This window comes from Quercus lobata, chromosome 8 (genome assembly GCF_001633185.2).
Source record: "Quercus lobata isolate SW786 chromosome 8, ValleyOak3.0 Primary Assembly, whole genome shotgun sequence".
Taxonomy (NCBI): domain Eukaryota; kingdom Viridiplantae; phylum Streptophyta; class Magnoliopsida; order Fagales; family Fagaceae; genus Quercus; species Quercus lobata.
In genome coordinates, this window is record NC_044911.1 from 18,026,677 (window position 1) to 18,044,007 (window position 17,331).

The window sequence follows — 17,331 nt, forward strand, 5'->3', positions numbered from 1 at the left end:
ATTCAATGGAAGAATTATTGGTCATGCCACTAGTCTGTGGGCATTTAATGAAAGAAGTATTGGTCAATTATCAATGACCTATGCATACCATAACAACCATTCCACAATAAAAACTTCCATACACTATATTGGAAAAATATACTTGGACACAATCTGTAGTAGCAATAAATAAACTTCCATATAATTTGGCTGTGCATACCATAACAATTATTCCACAATAAAAACTTTCATACACTATATTAGAAAAATATACTTGAACACAATTTGTAGTAGCAATAAATAAACTTTCATATGATCTAGTTTGGACAAATATTGTTCCATACAAACTGTAATACCACAACTTCCATATAACAACCTGATGTGTATTGTACCTTAATTACAAAAAAGCACATTCCAAGGCCAGCTACATATATATATATATATATATACACACACACACACATCTATACACATACATATAATTGCTCAAAACAAGGTGATTGTTTTTTACACTAATTGATAATTACAAAAGGTCAATAGTTTCTTCACAAAAAAAAAAAAAAAAAAAAAAACAAAAAGGCCCACATGTTCCCACTAGCTTTACTCCCAATGCTGGCATGCGTACCCACTAGTTTTATTCATTTCTTACCTTTACTCTTTCCTCTTTTCACCCACTGGATTCATTTTTGGTGGCCTTTGTGCAGCAAGCTGTCCTCTAGTCCTCACACCACCAATGCTTCCATTTGCATGTGAAGGCTACAAAATAAAAAATAGATCCACTTGTTAAAAAATATCACAGTCTACACAATCATCCAGGAAAGAGAAAGAGGTTACTCAACTAAGTTACCTGTGAAGAACTTGGTAAGGTATCCCAGGTCTCCCTAGGTGTGTGAAACTCTGGTTGTGAGGAAGAGAACCATCCTGCTCTTCTGTGAGATGGCCTAGGTTGATTTCCTTGCTGTGAGGATGAAGGCTGAGTGGCAAACATCATGTTGTAGGTCTGGGTAGGCTGCTGGGATGGTGGCTGAGGTGCAGATCTAGGTGCAGGCACCCCTCCCCTTGCCTGCAACAAAACCCAATTTCAATACAGTGTTTATTGTAAGTTTAAAAACAAGTTTTTTTTTTTTTTTTCCATTTAAATCCTAATTACTTACAGTTTTTTCTTTTTGAAGTCTCTGTCTCCTCTGCCATGGTGTCTCCCCAGTGATGCCAGCCTTACACCCTCTTGAATTATGCCCTTCCTTTTTGCATTTTCCACATCTTACGGGTCTGTTCAGTCTACTTGCTTTGTAAGGGTTCCTAGGCTCATCAGAGGCCCTCTTTCTTTACTTGGATGGTCTGCCTGGTGGTTTGTATATGTGAGGTGCCAAGGGAGCAGGCTGTCCAGTCTCAGCCCATTCTAACTGGCCAGGCATAGGAGGAAGTACCTCCTTGTATATCTCCATGTAAGTTTCTTTGAAGTAGCATGGGTGGGTATAGTCTTCTGGTGTCTCAATGTTTGTATAAATGGCTGTTATGGCATGTTTGCAGGGAATGCCATTTAAATCCCAAGACCTACAATTACATGTCTTCTTCACCAAATCAACTACATGTCTCTCATAATAACTGCCTACCTCATAAAGGAAACTGCCAGCTGGGGTAGCACTAAATGGCTTACTTTCAACCTTCAATTTTTCCAACCTATCTTGTATGCTTGGACACAACTTTCCAGCATACTTCTGTATCCCTTCTCTTTTTGTGTAAAGCCTAGTCATAAGTCTAACCCTAATCCACTCCAACATTGCCAAGATAGGCTTGTCCTTAGACTTCAATATCATTGCATTAAAAGACTCACTCAAATTATTTACCAAACAATCTGTTAAGGCCCTAGGAGTGAAATGTGACCTTATCCACTGTGCAGGTGCAATGTTTGCAAGATACTCATATGCCTTTTCATCCAAATCCCTTATGCACTGCATGCATCTCTCAAACTCCCTTACTGTTGTGGCAGCAGCACACCTCCACAATGCATCCTTCAGCTCCAATCCCTTTTGATCAACTTTGAAATTGTTGTAGATGTGTTTCACACAGTATCTATGCTCCACGGTAGGGAATAGTGTCTCTATTGCAGGTATAAACCCCTGCAAATAAGCAAACAAACAAACAAAACAAGTTAGTTCAGCAAACAAAGTCAACTATTCAAGTGTAACTGAACAAAACAAAACTTGCATACCTTTTGCCTATCAGAAATGAAAACCAACTGAAGCTCCTCTGGCCTCCCTATATCATCAGCAAAAATTTCCAAAAACCATATCCAAGACTCCCTGGTTTCTTGTTCCACAACAGCCATGGCTACTGGAAAAATGTTGTCATTTGCATCCTTGGCAGTGGCAGATAAGATTTGCCCACCAAATCTGTGCTTTATGTGACAACCATCTAAACCTATAAATGGCCTGCATCCACCTAAAAATCCTACCTTCTGAGCATTGAATCTAACATACATACTCTTAAATTTTGGCTGGGAAGTTTCCTCAGCCATTTCTGTCTGCAATATAACCCTACTCCCCTTGTCTACAGTGGTTATCATTTGTGCATAGTCCCTAAGGACACCATATTGCAGTTGCTCATCTCCATTTATCAAATCCTTTGCCTTTCTCTTTGACCTATACACTTGGTTTACACTTAGGTCAACAAATAAATTTTGCATCACATGGTTGTGTACACCACTCACCTCCCAATTTGGATTTTTGCTAAAATCCTCAATGAACCTCTTAGCAACATAAGCTGATGTTGCTTGGCTGTTTTTAAAAGACTTGGGGCAAGTACAGTCATCAGTCAAGGTCTTAATTTGAAATATTAGCTCTCCACTTATTTGAGATGCATAACATCTCCACCCACACCCATTCTTGCAGTGAACTGATATCTTGGTCCTCTCATTAAGCTTGAATTTGATGTCAATAGGTTTTTTGATTGCATACTCCCTCAAAGTAGCTCTGAACACCTTTGCATTAGGGAACTTCATCTCCTTCTTCAGTACAACATTTCTCATGTCACTCTTAGCATTAAACTCTACTTGCTTAGGTACCTGCTCATCATCAGACCCATCCATGCTTACCAGGTCATCCTCAAGGGCTGGCTCAGCCCACTCAGGGTCTACATGGAATGCATTGCTTGATTCTGGGGCTGTGTGGGGTGCATTGCTTGATTTTGGGGCTATGTGGGGTGCATTACTTGATTCTGGGTTTGTATTGGGAGCAGAACCTTGTGAGCTAAGTTTTAAGCAGCAAATATATCATCACCAAAGTCATCCCCCTCTAGGCCTTCATTTAGCCAATCATCATCATCATCATCATCATCATCTCCTTCAACATTCTGTTCTTCATCTCTTGCATCAATCTCAACATCCTCAACATCTTCTTCTTCATCATTCTCATCATCTTCATCATAATCACTATCCAAATCTATTTCAACCCTTGTTGCATCACCACTTACATCACCACTTGCATGACCACCTATACCATCTGCCACTCCCCCTCCATCACCACCTACACCACCATCTGCCACTCCCCCTGCATCAGGATACTCAACTGCCAATGGCTTCACATCTATGTCAGTATAGATTATGATTTTTTCAGCAGGCCATGCCCTTTGAAGGTTAGTCATGTTTACGACATCTGTATCTGTTTCTATGTCTCTTAAATCATGTTGTAGATCACCTTCAGGAAGTAAATACTTATATCTACTGTGTTCTTTAGGAGCACCAACTAGATGGCATAAATCCCGAATTTCAAAGTAACTCAACTTGTTAGGGTCAATCTCTGTCAGTAAACGTACAGACCCACCCACATATTGTATGGTTGGCTCTTCCACAAAACATCCCCCAACATGAATTTCAATGTCAAATGTGAAGTCAACCATCTGCAATTAAAATAAATAGTTTGTTTACACACTGACATGCAGAAAATGACAAGAGACAACAACACATGGACAAAGGACCACATAAAGCACATGCAAAACCAGATTCCCAACAAATTCATAGGGACCACATTACCCACAGTTCACAAACAAGTGCAATCATTGACAAATAAACTTGATTCTTTCAGGTATATACATTATAGAAACAACCATAGCAAAATGCATATCCTAAGCGATTCTACACATAAATAGCAAAATGCACATTTAACATACAAAAAAAAATTTATTATGCAGATGAACAAGAAAACCTAACTACGTGGGTGGGTCACGATAAAAAAATGACATCAAGAACCCAAATGCAGATGAACAACAGTCACACATACCTTGCCTAGGTTCGATGATGCAAAACAAGTGTTTTCTCCCTCTCCAGACGCTCCAAACCACGAAGAACAAGCCTGATTGCACCTTGGGTCTCTCTCTCGAAAAGTGTTTGAGTTTTGGGGGTTTTGATTCGCGTTATGTTCTGTTTTGGGGTTAAAAGGTATTTTTGTAACGACAGAGACCGAGGTGGGTTACGGAGAGTGACGGAAACACACCTCAGGCCACGGGAGGGCAAAGTGATTTTCGCCCAAACCACAGGTGAGTTATGTGTAATTATCCCAATTTTTTATATTTCAATTTGATGAACAAGCCTTTGACTTTTTTGAGCATCACACATTTTCATAAAAGTCGTTTTTCCTTTTTCCTAGTCGAATACTAGTATGTGCGACAGTTTTTGCAACTCATATCTCTTTTCATTTTGAGATTTATATTTGTTGAGCTCTTTAAGCAATAAAAATAAAAGAGTGGGAAGAGATATAGGCACAAGTCTACACATGTATCAAAACCAACATGACTATTGACTAATCATTCATGACAAGCTTGAAGATCGATTTACAACAATCACACAAAGATGTCAAGATTTTTCTTACAAAGATATAAGTGCAAAAATAACAAACTAAGCTCGTAAATGCACAAAGCCATTTGTACAAAGGTACAAGACCAAATTCACATGTGATATGTGCTTAAACATATACGATCAAACTTTTTGAATTTTTCACTTTTTATGTGGTTTTGGATTTTTTACTCACACAAAACTGAAATATAAAAGTAAGATAAAAAACAAAACAATGCATACAAATAAATGCAAGATGCACAAAATGCATGAAAATGTGACATTTAATGCATGAAGAGTCCTACAAAGATCAAAAGAATTAGATCAAGGACCAAAAGAGCAAAAACTCAACCATAGGAACCCTTCATCATCCAAACGGAATAATTGTTTGGAATGAGTGTCTCAAGAGAAGTGAGACGAGGGTTGGAAGAATGAGAGCCGGAGATGCACATAGTCAAGGAGCTAAGAGCATTAAACATTTTTTTTAACAACATGCTATTTTCACTCAAAACAGATTTACTCTTTTTAGCACAACTTCCAAGAAGCTCAAATTTCTCTTTTCTTTTGATTCTTTTAGGAGCATGAAACTTAGAGCAATAAGGTCTTAGATGACCAAAAGCACCACAATGGTGACAAACAATGTGTTTAGGTCTACTAGGCTTTTTGGGAAGGGATCTAGCAACATGGTTTTGTTCTCTCTTCAACTTATGACATTGAGGTCTTATATGACCAATCACACCACAATGGTGGTAAGTTGGAACAAACTTAAATCCATTCAAAGCCTTAGGTTGAGACCTAAACAGAGGCTTTGACTTAACAACCTTTCTCTCCACCTTTTGATTTTTTTTATGTGGAAGAATGTACACCGATTTGTCCTTTGAGGTAGAACACACAATAGGCACAAAATCGGATACCACAACATGATTGCAACAATTATTATCATCATTTTTAGCAATAGATTCAGCAATCAAACACTTGGCATGCATCTTAAGAGATTCATTTTCACATTTTAGCTCATCAACAAGTTTGTTAGACAAAACAAGTTTAGCATCTAAGTCCATAGTCAAACATTCAAACTCTTTTAGCCTTTTAAGAGAATTTTCAGCAAGTTTCTTATATTTTTCAACCAATTTGTTGGATTCATTAAGCTTAGCAATCAAATCATCATTTTCACAAAATAACTTACTCAAATCCTTATTAAACTTCTTAGCCTTTTTCTTCAAGAGTTTGATGTTAGGAATATCAACAACATCCAAAGATTCATGTAACATAGCATCATAACCATGAGAATTATCACTCATAGAGGCATTATCACAAACACATGGCATGTTACATTCATCACCAACCAAATCATACAGAGAGGCATACAAAGCACTATCCATGACAAATAATCACAAAGGGTCAAGGATCACACTTAGGTATTTAAACCACAACAAGTTTACCCGCTCTAATACCAATTGAAAGTTCAATAAGTGTATAAAACACCTTGAACGTTTAGACCCCCAATTTATAAATTACCAATTCAAGCTTAATATCAAACAATTAATGTGCGGAAAATAAACATAAGCTTAATATAGAATTGATAAATAATCTAAACCAAATAAAATCACATCCACACCAGAAATTAAATGAAAAAGATTAAGAGAAAAGAGATGCAACCACAAGGACAGCACTTGATGTGTTATCGAAGAGGAAACCGAAACCCTCAGCGTAAAACCTCTCCGTCGGCCTCCAAGCGATAAACAATCCACTAAAGAATGTAGTTGGGATACATGAACAGCAGAGACCCTCCAAGCCTAATCTACCCAATGTACCTAAGCCCTCCAAGCTCCTACTCCAATGAGGTTACGCCGAACCTATTTCTTCTTTAACTTGCCGGATTCCGCTACTTGACCATAGCATCTACCAATATGAAATTGGTCCCTTCTTAACTGCTTCCCAAACACCAAATGGTCTCCTCACAGATATGGGTATGGTGAGAAAAAGTTTTGGTAATGTACCTCTCAAGGATTTGACAATGGAGAGGAAGAGAGTAGAGGAATTTGAAGAGTCTCTATGTGAAGATTGTGGATGAATCAATCTTGTTTTTCTTTAGGGTTTCTCTCTCAAAATTCTCTCTGGAAACTCCCTCAATATCATGGGTATAAGGGTATATATATAGTAGGATGAGAAGGAATGTGAAAAGTCAGTTTTTCCCAAACAGGGTGTTCTGGCGACTTGACCTCGCGATTGAGTTGAGTCACGAGTTTAAGCCACAAACTAACAGCCTGGCCAGCTTGGGACTTTTGTCCTGTAGTGCAACAGCTAGCGCAACTCTTCAGCTTCTGGCATGCTTGGCACGTGTGTACTTTTTTGGCGGCTTGCAAGCCGCGAGCCACTCGCAAGATCCAGTCGTGAGTACCTGCTTCTTTGCACAATCTTGAGTATTTCTTCATACTCTCTCACACACTACCCTTACATGATTCCCACCTAAATACAGGGTTACTAATTGCTAAAATACAAGTAAATTTGATACGGAATAAAGCCAACAAGATGATTGATAATATTCAACCTTACACATTTGATCACACATGATAACATCTTAATAAATACCATATTTTAGGTTTTAAGTAAAAGGTTGATATGGTATTATTAGATATGATAAGAAGTACTGAGTTTTAAGTAAAAGGCTGATGTGGCAATTTCTCATTGAATTGTGTAAAATATGGATTTTTTACTCATTCTTACCAAATTCAAACTCGTGCAATGAACACTCTTTTTCTTTTTTAAGAGGGGTAATAAACACAATTTTTGCAAAGAGGGAACCCTTGGACAGGAGATTCCTTTAAATTAGTTGGGGTTTATCAAAAAATAATGGCCAAAATAGAACAATAGCACTGTTTACCGAAATATATATCAATCTACTACTGTTTTGGAAAAATGTTAGAATCTACTACTTTTTAGGTTCTCGAGTTTGGGAAACTCAAATTTTCCACGGTACTGGAGTTCCATAAACTCGAGTTCTATGAAAAAATTTCAAAATTTTTTATGGTACTCGAGTTCCATCAAAAAAATTTCGGCAAATTTAAATGCTATTTTTTCAAAAAACTCGATTTCATGAAATTCGAGTATCTTGGAAAACTCAAGTATCCAAAAAGTGGTAAATTCTTACATATTTCTGAAATAGTAGTAAATTAATATAAATAAATATATATATATATATTTCTGTAAATAATAATATTTGGTCATTTTGGCAAAAAATAATAGATAATAATAATAATCCTCTGTTTACAACAAAAGAAACTAAAAAAAAAAAAATCTAGTGTTGTGGGGACCGTTATAAAGGCTTTCAAGATTATTTCACCCGCATTAACGGCTCATCTTCGCTCTTTCTGACGAAAGACTCCCAATTCCCAAACTCAAAGTAATCTCTCTCTATCTCTCTCTCTCTCTCTGCAAATTCCTTTGTACTTTTTTTGGTTTCCGAGAAAATCGAGTAACAATGAATAGAAAATTACGCCATAAAAAGGCGTTCAAGATTATCTCATTGGCAAATTCCTTCTATATTTTCTCTTTTGGGTCTTGTTTTTTTTTTTTTTAAATTTCTCATTAACCTTGGCTTAGCTAAACGTCAAACATAGCTTTAAGTTTCATTCAGTTTTCTTATTGCAGATGAGCTTGGTTATAAATTACTGCGGCAGTTATGGTATTAGTTCTTGCAGAATTTCAAGCTGCAAGCAAGCCCGGAAAAGCAACACTCATGGTGCGCCAATTGTGTCTTATTTTCTCTTACTTTTCATTCTCTCTCTCTCTCTCTCTCTCTCTCTCTCTCTACTATTGGGTTTTTTTAAATTATAGTATTGGAGGCTTTCACGCTTCAAAAAACTGCTTTTTACACGCCAAAGTTTTGGGATTTTTAGGAGGTTTAGTGGAGCCCACATGGGAAAAACTCAACCCAAAAAAATATATATATATATATATATATATATTTCTTTATATTACCTTCAGTATTTGGTAGTGGTGTTGTTAGCTAACTTTCTAATGCCAAAATTCACCAAACCTGATATCTCAAGTGGGTTTATGGAACTTTTTCTTTTCGTATAGAAAAATTTCATTTTTGGAGTCAAGATAGCTTTTTTTGTGTGAATAAAATGTTAGTGTTAGGGTGATTTTACAGTAGGAGCTTACGTGTTTGAATAGTTTCTATTAGTGAATAACATGAATGACTAACAATATTATTTGTATTTGTGAATAAAATGTTTGTCTGATTTTGTCTTTCAATATAAAATTTACAATCTAACACAAATGAACCTCTCAATTATACATTTCAATGTAAAGGTAGATATATAGTGCCCATAAAGATGCTTAATAGACCTCCTAGAGCTGAGGATGATCACGAAGATAGTTTAGTTTTGTCAAAGAATGTTGGAAACAGTAGCTTTCAAGTTGCGACACTTGTAAATGCTGTTGCAGGTAATGGCCTTTACCCTTTGCTTTATGTGAAATATGTTGCTACTATAAGTACTTTTTTCCCTGTAATAAGTTTGTAATCTTTTTATTTTCCCTCTCTTTCTCTTGTTTTCATAAAGAGGAATTTTCTCATTTCCATAATCATTGCTTGTCACATGAAAGATTCATTTATAATGTGGAAAGTTTAGACTAATTTATCATTTGTATCCCTTTTTTGTGTTTGTTTGTGATAAATTACCAATTCTTTGAAAAGCTTAAACTATTAAGAAATGGTGAATTTAATTATTTAACCATATGTCTAACACTTCCTCTCATATGTGGACCTAAACTCCCCCCGTCAATAAGTGGTGCCCAACTTGTGAGATTTTAACATTTTGAATGGGAGGTAGAGTAATGCCAGAGATCGAACTCGTGATCTCCTGCTTTAATACCATGATAAATTACTAATTCTCCCAAAAACTTAAACAATCAAGAAATTGTGAATTTAATCATTTAACTATAGTTCTAACAATTTGATTCCTTTGTTTAAGCAATTTAAACTCACCAATGAATTATGGCTCAAATAGAACCTCCTTACCCTGTAAGAATGAGGTGGAGAATTTGGTCGTTGCCTCGTGGGTTCATGACCTACCAAGTGTCTCACTTTTACCCCAAAAAAAGTTGTAATTGTCAAAGTACTACCTGAACCTCAACAATTGAAATAGCAAGGCATGAGTTATTGTATTCGTAATGTTTGTGTGATGACACTAAGCAGAGCAGATTGCCAAATTTCCATTCTCCATAAAAGTCTATTATATCAGATTAAAATTCAAGTATAGATTATATATACTGAATTTGTATATCTTAGTTCCCCTTCCCATTTCTTTCAAACTTCTCATCGAATTATAGCCTTCGCAAATAGATGTTTGGTTTAGTTGGTTACACAGGTGAATTTCTCTTTCATTTCTTCTGTTTCAGCAGTGAATTTGGTTGCAACCGAGTCAGCAAGGGCTGTAAGTACAGAGAATCTATTGGTGAGAATCTGCTGTGTCTTTCTCTGCAATAATTTCCTCTAATTCATGAGCTCTCCCCTCTCTCTTTCTGGTGTTTTCTTCATTATCTTTTTATATTGAGATGCTTAGGAAATTCCATACAATATGAACCAAAAGAAATTTTTTTTTTTTTTTTTTTGATAAATATTATGAACCAGAAGAAAGTTGAAAGGATTTAATGAATTTTCCTTTGCCAAATAGATTTCTGGGAAGCATGTCGTGTCAGTTTACTTACCCCTATGAAATTTCTCACCACATACTTATTAATTTGATAGCCCTTGAATATTTTCTGCTAAATGACATGATAAGAAACATAAGATAAGTGCACACGTCACTCTTTAGTGTTCTCTGCCACTTTAGTTTAGGGTTGATTTTGGCCTCAAGTTGTTATGAGCCAAGTTTAACCTCCATTGCTTCTTGTGGGGACCTCCTAACAGTAGTCAGTGGGCTTGCCCTTGCACTGCGTTCATACATTTTATACACGGTTTCATGTGTGACTTGCCAAATTATTTCTTCTTGGTGACTAATATGTAATAACTTTTTGTGAATTTTTCACTCTGCTTAATTTCCAACTTTTCAATTTATGCCAACCTATCCAATTACAATTTAAATGTTTGAAAATTAATGTCTCAGATGGTTAAATACTGGTCTGCATGTTATATAGATTGTGCTATCTTACTAAGTCTGCATTTAAGTTATGCTTCTTGTAAACGATATCAGGAACTAGAAATATTTTTAATAATTGTAGGAAGGAGCTGCTTCTGTTTATAATTTGGCTGATGGAGGTCTGGGAGATTGGTTTGGAGGCTTTCTCTTTTCAGCTGGACAACAGGCTAATGAGGCTGTCCAAGACCAGTTATCAGCTCTCAGTTTCACTAGGTTCAGTCCTACACTTTTCCTTCACGTTTGATTTTTTTAATTTTTTTTTTTATTTTAAAGATTTACTAAGCATTCTGAATTTTCTTTCATTTACTACTTAATTGTTGTTACAGTTTGGCAGTTATCTTTGGGGCAGGGCTTGTAACCAGCCTTTCTCCTTGTACACTAAGTGTCTTGCCACTGACCCTTGGTTACATTGGTGAGCATTTTATATTGCAGATCTCAGGGAAATTTTGTTCTTTGAATGGTGCATAGTCATAAGTTTGCATCTTCTAATATTTTATGTTGATTTCTGGATTGGTTGAAATGAAACAGGAGCATTTGGTTCTGGAAAAAGTAGAGCAGAGGTATGGCTTGCTAAATGAGTTACCTTGATTCACATTTTTCCTTATATTACTTTGTTACACTAGTTGTGTGTTGTGTAGAAGCTTTGGATCATTGCTGAAATATTGAAATTAGCTAAGAAATATGATGACAAGTTATGCCTGTTAGGTTAATTCTAGTTATTTTCACCCAACACCTAGAATTAACAAATGACCATACGTAGATAAATATTTCTTTTTCTAGTTGATTAGACAGCCAAGTATATTGTTGGTTTCTTAGTTGTTATTGATGGAAAGGATGAAAAGAAACTGTTGAGAATGAAAACGTTTATTATCAGCACTTTACAAGTAAATCTCCATCAGAGACCTCAATTTAATTGTCATTAGCAATTTTTTTGATATTTTTGAGAACACTGATTAATCTTCTAGTTAATCAAGCTTTTTAAGCAAGATAACATGTCTTCTAATACTTATGTTTCTTTATATTAAATGCCAAGAATCTTATAGTTCAATTGGCACCTCCTGATGTTTCCAACGAAAACATCTAGGGTTCAAATCCCCCCACCACCATTGAAACTATCAAAAAAAACAAAAAATTCTTTATATTAAAATTTTCCTGTTCTCTTTTATTTACGTTTATTAGTATTGATCTTTTTTACCTACCTATGTAATTGCAACTCTATTGTATTTCATCTGATCATTAATATGTGTTTTTTTCCCCCCCTCCCTGACCAGATCGTTGGGGATTCCATTGCATTTGCATTGGGATTAGCAACCACTCTAGCAGTCCTAGGCATAGCAGCCTCATTTGCTGGAAAGGCATATGGACAGATAGGGCAGGGATTACCTTTGGCAGCCTCTGGTTTAGCTGTTCTTATGGGTCTAAATCTCCTTGAGGTATTGATTCATGTTTTTATAGTATTTTGAGTCCTACTGCCTCATAATATTTGCTAGCTTAGCTTGATTACTTGTTGAACCACTTTAGTCTTTGAAAATGCATTTGTAGATATAGTATTATTATGTTGTGTATATAAATTTTTAGTGAAGTGATCAAGTTTAGGAAATAATCCTTCAAAACAGCTTCAATGTTTTTGAGATGTGATAACAGAATTTGATAGTTTATCCTCTTAGAAGACTTTGTTTGACTCAGCTCTTTCCTGACGCTTCCTTTTTTCTTTTTATGTGCTCATCCTATGTCTAATTTTGCAGATAATTGAATTACAGCTCCCCTCGCTTTTTAACAATTTTGATCCCCGTGCTGCAGCTGCCAACTTCCCAACAAGTAATCGGCCTTTAACTTTCCCCTAGTTATTCAAGCAATTGCTAAATGTCTAAATACTCTTACAAGTTTCAAAGTTGAATAAATTTGACATTGTAGGTGTGCAAGCATATCTAGCTGGGCTTACGTTTGCTTTAGCTGCCTCCCCTTGCAGTACACCAGTGTTGGCCACTCTGCTAGGATATGTGGCTACATCCAAGGTACTTTGAAATTCATTATTCTATAATTTTCTTTAATGCTTTGATCCTTCAGACTGTAGATATACTATGGTGGTCTCGCATGGTTAGTATTTGTTCTCTCTCTCTCTCTCTCTCTCTCTCTCTCTCTCTCTCCCTCTCTCTCACACACACACACATACACACATTGAGGAAGCTAGTGATTATTCCTTAAGTGTCCTTTTTGCATATTTGCCATATTTCTATGTGTTTAGCATAATTGAACTAAGATTCATTAGCTCATAGACTAGTGATAAGAGTTATGAGTCTAAGCGCTGCTTCAGTATTGCTTAGGAAGACCAACTTTCAAGCTGATGCTAGTGGAAGGGTTACTGGGGGTCTTTTTACTCCTTGGAAGAACCTCTTGATTTGGTGGAGATTCTTAAGTTCATTTTGATTCTCTCAAGAACCTCTTATGTTACTCGAGGCAATAGAAGATATATGTAATATGTTACTATTTGAGATGAATAATCTTATCCCTCTCTTTAACATGCAAATATGTCAAAGAAGAAAAAAGAAAAAAAGAACAAGGACTTTACTCAAAGTGTACTGCACATTGATTATTTGTTTACTGTTAGCCAGTTTTATCTTTAAATTTGTTCAATAACAGGACACTTACATTAACAGGATCCAGTTGTAGGAGGCAGCCTACTTTTGACATACACAACTGGCTATGTTGCTCCTCTGCTTCTTGCTGCTTCTTTCGCTGGAGCATTGCAGGTAATATGCTTTCTTCATTGGATAAGTCATTTCAATTCTAGTGCATGTGTGGAAGGACAAGCAAAAGCTTCCATCATCATTCTGAGTTTTCTGACATTGATATCATAATTATAAATAATAATAATAAATAAATAATAGAAGAAGACATTGATGTCATGCACAAACGTGTATGCCAGCATATGAAGTCATAATTCTGGCAAATGCCTTGAACCATATATCCATAGTAACTCGTTGCATCTGTACTACACTTTTGAAATATTCAAATCATACTAAGACACTGTCCTGTTCGAAATTTCTTTTAGCAAATATTAATGCTAAGATATTTGCAGAGCCTGCTTTCATTCCGCAAGTTCTCAGCATGGATCAACCCAATCAGGTAGTTCTTGGGTTCATCTTATTGTCTTACTTCTCATAATGGGTAATACTCATTCACCTCTGTCATCAGTCACATGTTCACAAGACTGGTGGTAGACACTGTTACAACCCCCTTAATCACTCCATAAATGTCACTCAACCCACTTCATAATCAGCACATTAAAATGATGTGCAACTAGCACACATCCTTCGCAAGCTGTTTTCTCATTGATCAGATTTCTTGCTGTTTCGTTGTTTCTGATATGGCTTTTGCATTGGTTGTTTTTTCAGTGGTGCACTTCTGTTAGGAGGGGGTGTTTATACTTTTTTGGATAGGCTATTCCCAGTCACGATGGCAATGTAGAGTACTGGTTGATGTATAGGAAAGAAACAGAAATATATAAATAAAGTGAAACTGTCGAGCATAGGCAATATATTCTGCTGTTTGTTTTTCTTTCTTCCAACCTCTTAATTGTCATAAAATCATGTTTAAAAATGAGGAAAAGAATCGCTCCCCCATTCTAGTGCTTTGATAACACGAATAGCGTGAAAATGAGTTAACTACGATGGTAAAATCAGCGCTCTTTTCAAATTATTTAGTAAACACTCCTTTTGTAAAATCATCTTTTGAAGTGATGATTTCTCATTTTGTGGTGTCTGACTTGACAATGCTAAGTTAGCATAGTTCACGTTGAATCTGTGTTTGGTTCGATGGAAGTTGATTTTCAAAAAATATTTTCCACATTTATAGGTGTTTGAGGCGACGTAAAATTTTGGTGTTTCGATTGACCATAAAATAAAAGCACTTATGACAAAAATTAGTTTACGATTTCATTTTCCGTAAACAATTTTTTACCTCATCCAAAACTTATCAATTGAACTACCATCCCCTATTCCTCTATTGTAACCCCCCCCCCCCACCACTAACATCTTCGATATCTAATGGCCAACCACCACCATCAGTGGCCAATGGTCACTAGTGCTTGGCATTGCAGGTCTCTAATCAAGAATATTTTTTTTTTAATCTAAAATTCTCCCCTTTTTATTATATTTGTGCTTGGGACTTAGGAGATGAGAAAATATGTTTTCCATAGCATTTTCAGGAATACAACCAAACACTTAAAAATATATTCTGAAGTATTTTCAAGAACATTACCATATACTTGAAAATAATTTCTTTTCTAAAAATTATTCTCTTGAAAATATTTTACGGCCATCAAACCAAAGAGTGCCAAAGTGTTTTTTGAACTGATGATTCTTCTTTAATAAATAAAATTGTTTCTTAACTCTTACCGCGCATGTCACCCTAATTAGCCAAAAATCTACTAAAATTGACTCTTAAAAAGATGATTTCATGAAACCATCTTGAATCCAAAGACAAATTTAGTGTTAAACAATACAATTGAAAGTTTAATAAATGTATAAAACACATTGAACAATTAAACCCCCAATTTGCAAATTACCAATTCAAGTTTAATATCAAACAATTAATGTGTGGAATATGAACATAAGTTTAATACAGAGTTGATAAACAATCTAAACCAAATAAAATCACATCAACAACAAAAATTAAATGGTAAAGATTAAGGGAAGAGAGATGCAAACACAAGGACAACACATGATGTGTTATCGAAGAAGAAACCGAAACTCTCGGCGTAAAAACTCTCTGCTGCCCTCCAAGCGGTAAATAATCCACTAAAGAATGTAGTTGGGATACATGAACAGTAGAAGACCCTCCAAGCCTAATCTACCCAATGTACCTAAGCCCTCCAAGCTCCTATTGCAACGAGGTTACGCCGAACCTATTTCTTCTTTAGCTTACCGAATTCCGCTACTTAACCATAGCATTAACCAATATGAAATTGGTTCCTTCTTAACTGCTTCCCAAAGCACCAAACAGCCTTCTCACAGATATGGGTATAGTGAGAAAAAGTTTTGGTAATATACCTCTCAAGGATTTAACAATAGAAAGGAAGAGAGTAGAGAAATTTGAAGAGTCTTTATGTGAAAATTGTGGATGAATCAATATTGTTTTTCTCTAGGATTTCTCTCTCAAAATTCTCTCTGGAAACTCTCTACATTTCGTGGGTATAAGGGTCTATATATAGTGGGGTGAGAAAGGAATGCGAAGAGTCAGTTTTTCTCAAACAGAGTGGTTTGACGACTTGGTCTCGCGACTGGACTGAGTCCCAAGTTCAAGCCGCGAGCTAACGGCCTAGCCAGCCTGGGACTTTTGTCTTGTAGTGCAACAGCTAGCATGACTCTTCAGCTCCCCTGCATGCTTCACTTGTGTGCCAACTTTGGTGGCTTGCCAGTTGCGAGTCACCTGCGAGTTTCAACCGCAAGTCTCTGCATCCTTGCACAATCTTGAGCATTTTTTCACACTCTCTCACTCACTACCCTTATATGATTCTCACCTAAATACAGGGTTACTAATTGCTAAAATACAAGCAAATTTGGCACGGAATAAAGCCAATAAGATAGTTGATAAAATTCAACCTTACAAATCATCCTTTCAAGAGAATAATAACAACAACAATATTTTCAAAAAAAAAAAAAAAAAGTCTTTGAACTTCTCTTCAATAGATAATTAAGAGGATAATATAACATGTACTCATATTGTGACACTTGATCCAAAATTTTAACCAATAATTCTTCTCATTAGTATCTAATGTGGGACTTTATAATTATCACACTAGTCACATGTATATATTATATTCATTGCATGTTGATTTTTTTTAAAGGACTTTTTTTCTTTTTCTTTTTTTTTTAGAATTTTTTTAGAAGGCCTGAAATAGTCTTTTTTGCAGGTTTTTTTTTTTTTTAGTAGGATAGTCAATAATAGCAAATTGAATTGTTAATCACGGGTGAGCGCAGTGAGCCCAAGTCTAGACATAATGAAAAAGGGTTCATACTAGTCTAAAAAGGACAGCTTTTTGGATGAGTGGAATGAGATTTATTTTTATTCTTATGTTAGTCACGGGTGAACCCAAGTCTTAACATAATGGAAAAGGGTTCAAACTAGTCTATAAAGGACAATTTCTTTTGAATGAGTGGAATGAGATTTATTTTTATACTTTTTTAATTTTTTTAATTTTTTATTATTATTTTTTAAAACACAGTTGAGAGCCAATAACCTAAGGATTAACACCCCATTTGTATGATATATAGAGATATCATTTGATCCAAAAGCTTAAACCAATGAACTTGAACCAAATTTTATTATATATAATTAGTAATTCTTCTCATTAGTATCCAATGCAAGACTTTACAA

The 17,331-nt window shown here is 35.7% G+C and overlaps 2 protein-coding genes across 6 annotated transcripts; one reads left to right on the forward strand and one right to left on the reverse strand.

Moving 5' to 3' along the window:
* Positions 1 to 630: 630 nt before the first annotated feature.
* Positions 631 to 3,067, reverse strand: LOC115956533. Its single transcript, XM_031074879.1, has 4 exons — positions 2,192 to 3,067; positions 1,407 to 2,099; positions 827 to 1,042; positions 631 to 735 (listed from the first exon to the last, which is right to left on the reverse strand). The coding sequence occupies exons 1-4, from the start codon at positions 3,065 to 3,067 to the stop codon at positions 631 to 633; spliced, it is 1,890 nt and encodes a 629-aa protein (XP_030930739.1).
* Positions 3,068 to 8,114: 5,047 nt separating this feature from the next.
* Positions 8,115 to 14,618, forward strand: LOC115957291 (cytochrome c-type biogenesis ccda-like chloroplastic protein). Of its 5 annotated transcripts, none has more exons than XM_031075504.1 (13): positions 8,115 to 8,210; positions 8,459 to 8,549; positions 9,125 to 9,259; positions 10,214 to 10,269; positions 11,036 to 11,166; positions 11,280 to 11,365; positions 11,482 to 11,513; positions 12,225 to 12,386; positions 12,699 to 12,771; positions 12,868 to 12,968; positions 13,611 to 13,703; positions 14,033 to 14,079; positions 14,349 to 14,574. In XM_031075504.1, exons 2-13 carry the CDS (start codon positions 8,459 to 8,461, stop codon positions 14,419 to 14,421), a joined length of 1,080 nt encoding a protein of 359 aa, XP_030931364.1. In that variant the 5' UTR covers positions 8,115 to 8,210; the 3' UTR covers positions 14,422 to 14,574. The 5 variants fall into 5 exon arrangements, 4 of the variants coding, with proteins under 4 accessions (XP_030931364.1, XP_030931367.1, XP_030931368.1 ...); XM_031075507.1 differs by having other exon boundaries at positions 10,217 to 10,269; XM_031075506.1 differs by having other exon boundaries at positions 8,162 to 8,210; positions 8,445 to 8,549.
* The last annotated feature ends 2,713 nt before the right edge of the window (positions 14,619 to 17,331 follow it).

Excerpts from the sequence above, each read along its gene's own strand:
- LOC115956533 (XM_031074879.1), bottom strand. The coding sequence starts at position 3,067 with ATGGATGGGTCTGATGATGAGCAGGTACCTAAGCAAGTAGAGTTTAAT. Across the intron at positions 2,100-2,191 it reads TCATTTCTGATAGGCAAAAG|GGGTTTATACCTGCAATAGA; the intron begins GTATGCAAGTTT and ends GCTTATTTGCAG. Across the intron at positions 736-826 it reads CCTTACCAAGTTCTTCACAG|CCTTCACATGCAAATGGAAG; the intron begins GTAACTTAGTTG and ends TTTATTTTGTAG.
- LOC115957291 (XM_031075504.1), top strand. The coding sequence starts at position 8,459 with ATGAGCTTGGTTATAAATTACTGCGGCAGTTATGGTATTAGTTCTTGC. Across the intron at positions 11,514-12,224 it reads CTGGAAAAAGTAGAGCAGAG|ATCGTTGGGGATTCCATTGC; the intron begins GTATGGCTTGCT and ends CTCCCTGACCAG. Across the intron at positions 12,969-13,610 it reads GATATGTGGCTACATCCAAG|GATCCAGTTGTAGGAGGCAG; the intron begins GTACTTTGAAAT and ends TTACATTAACAG.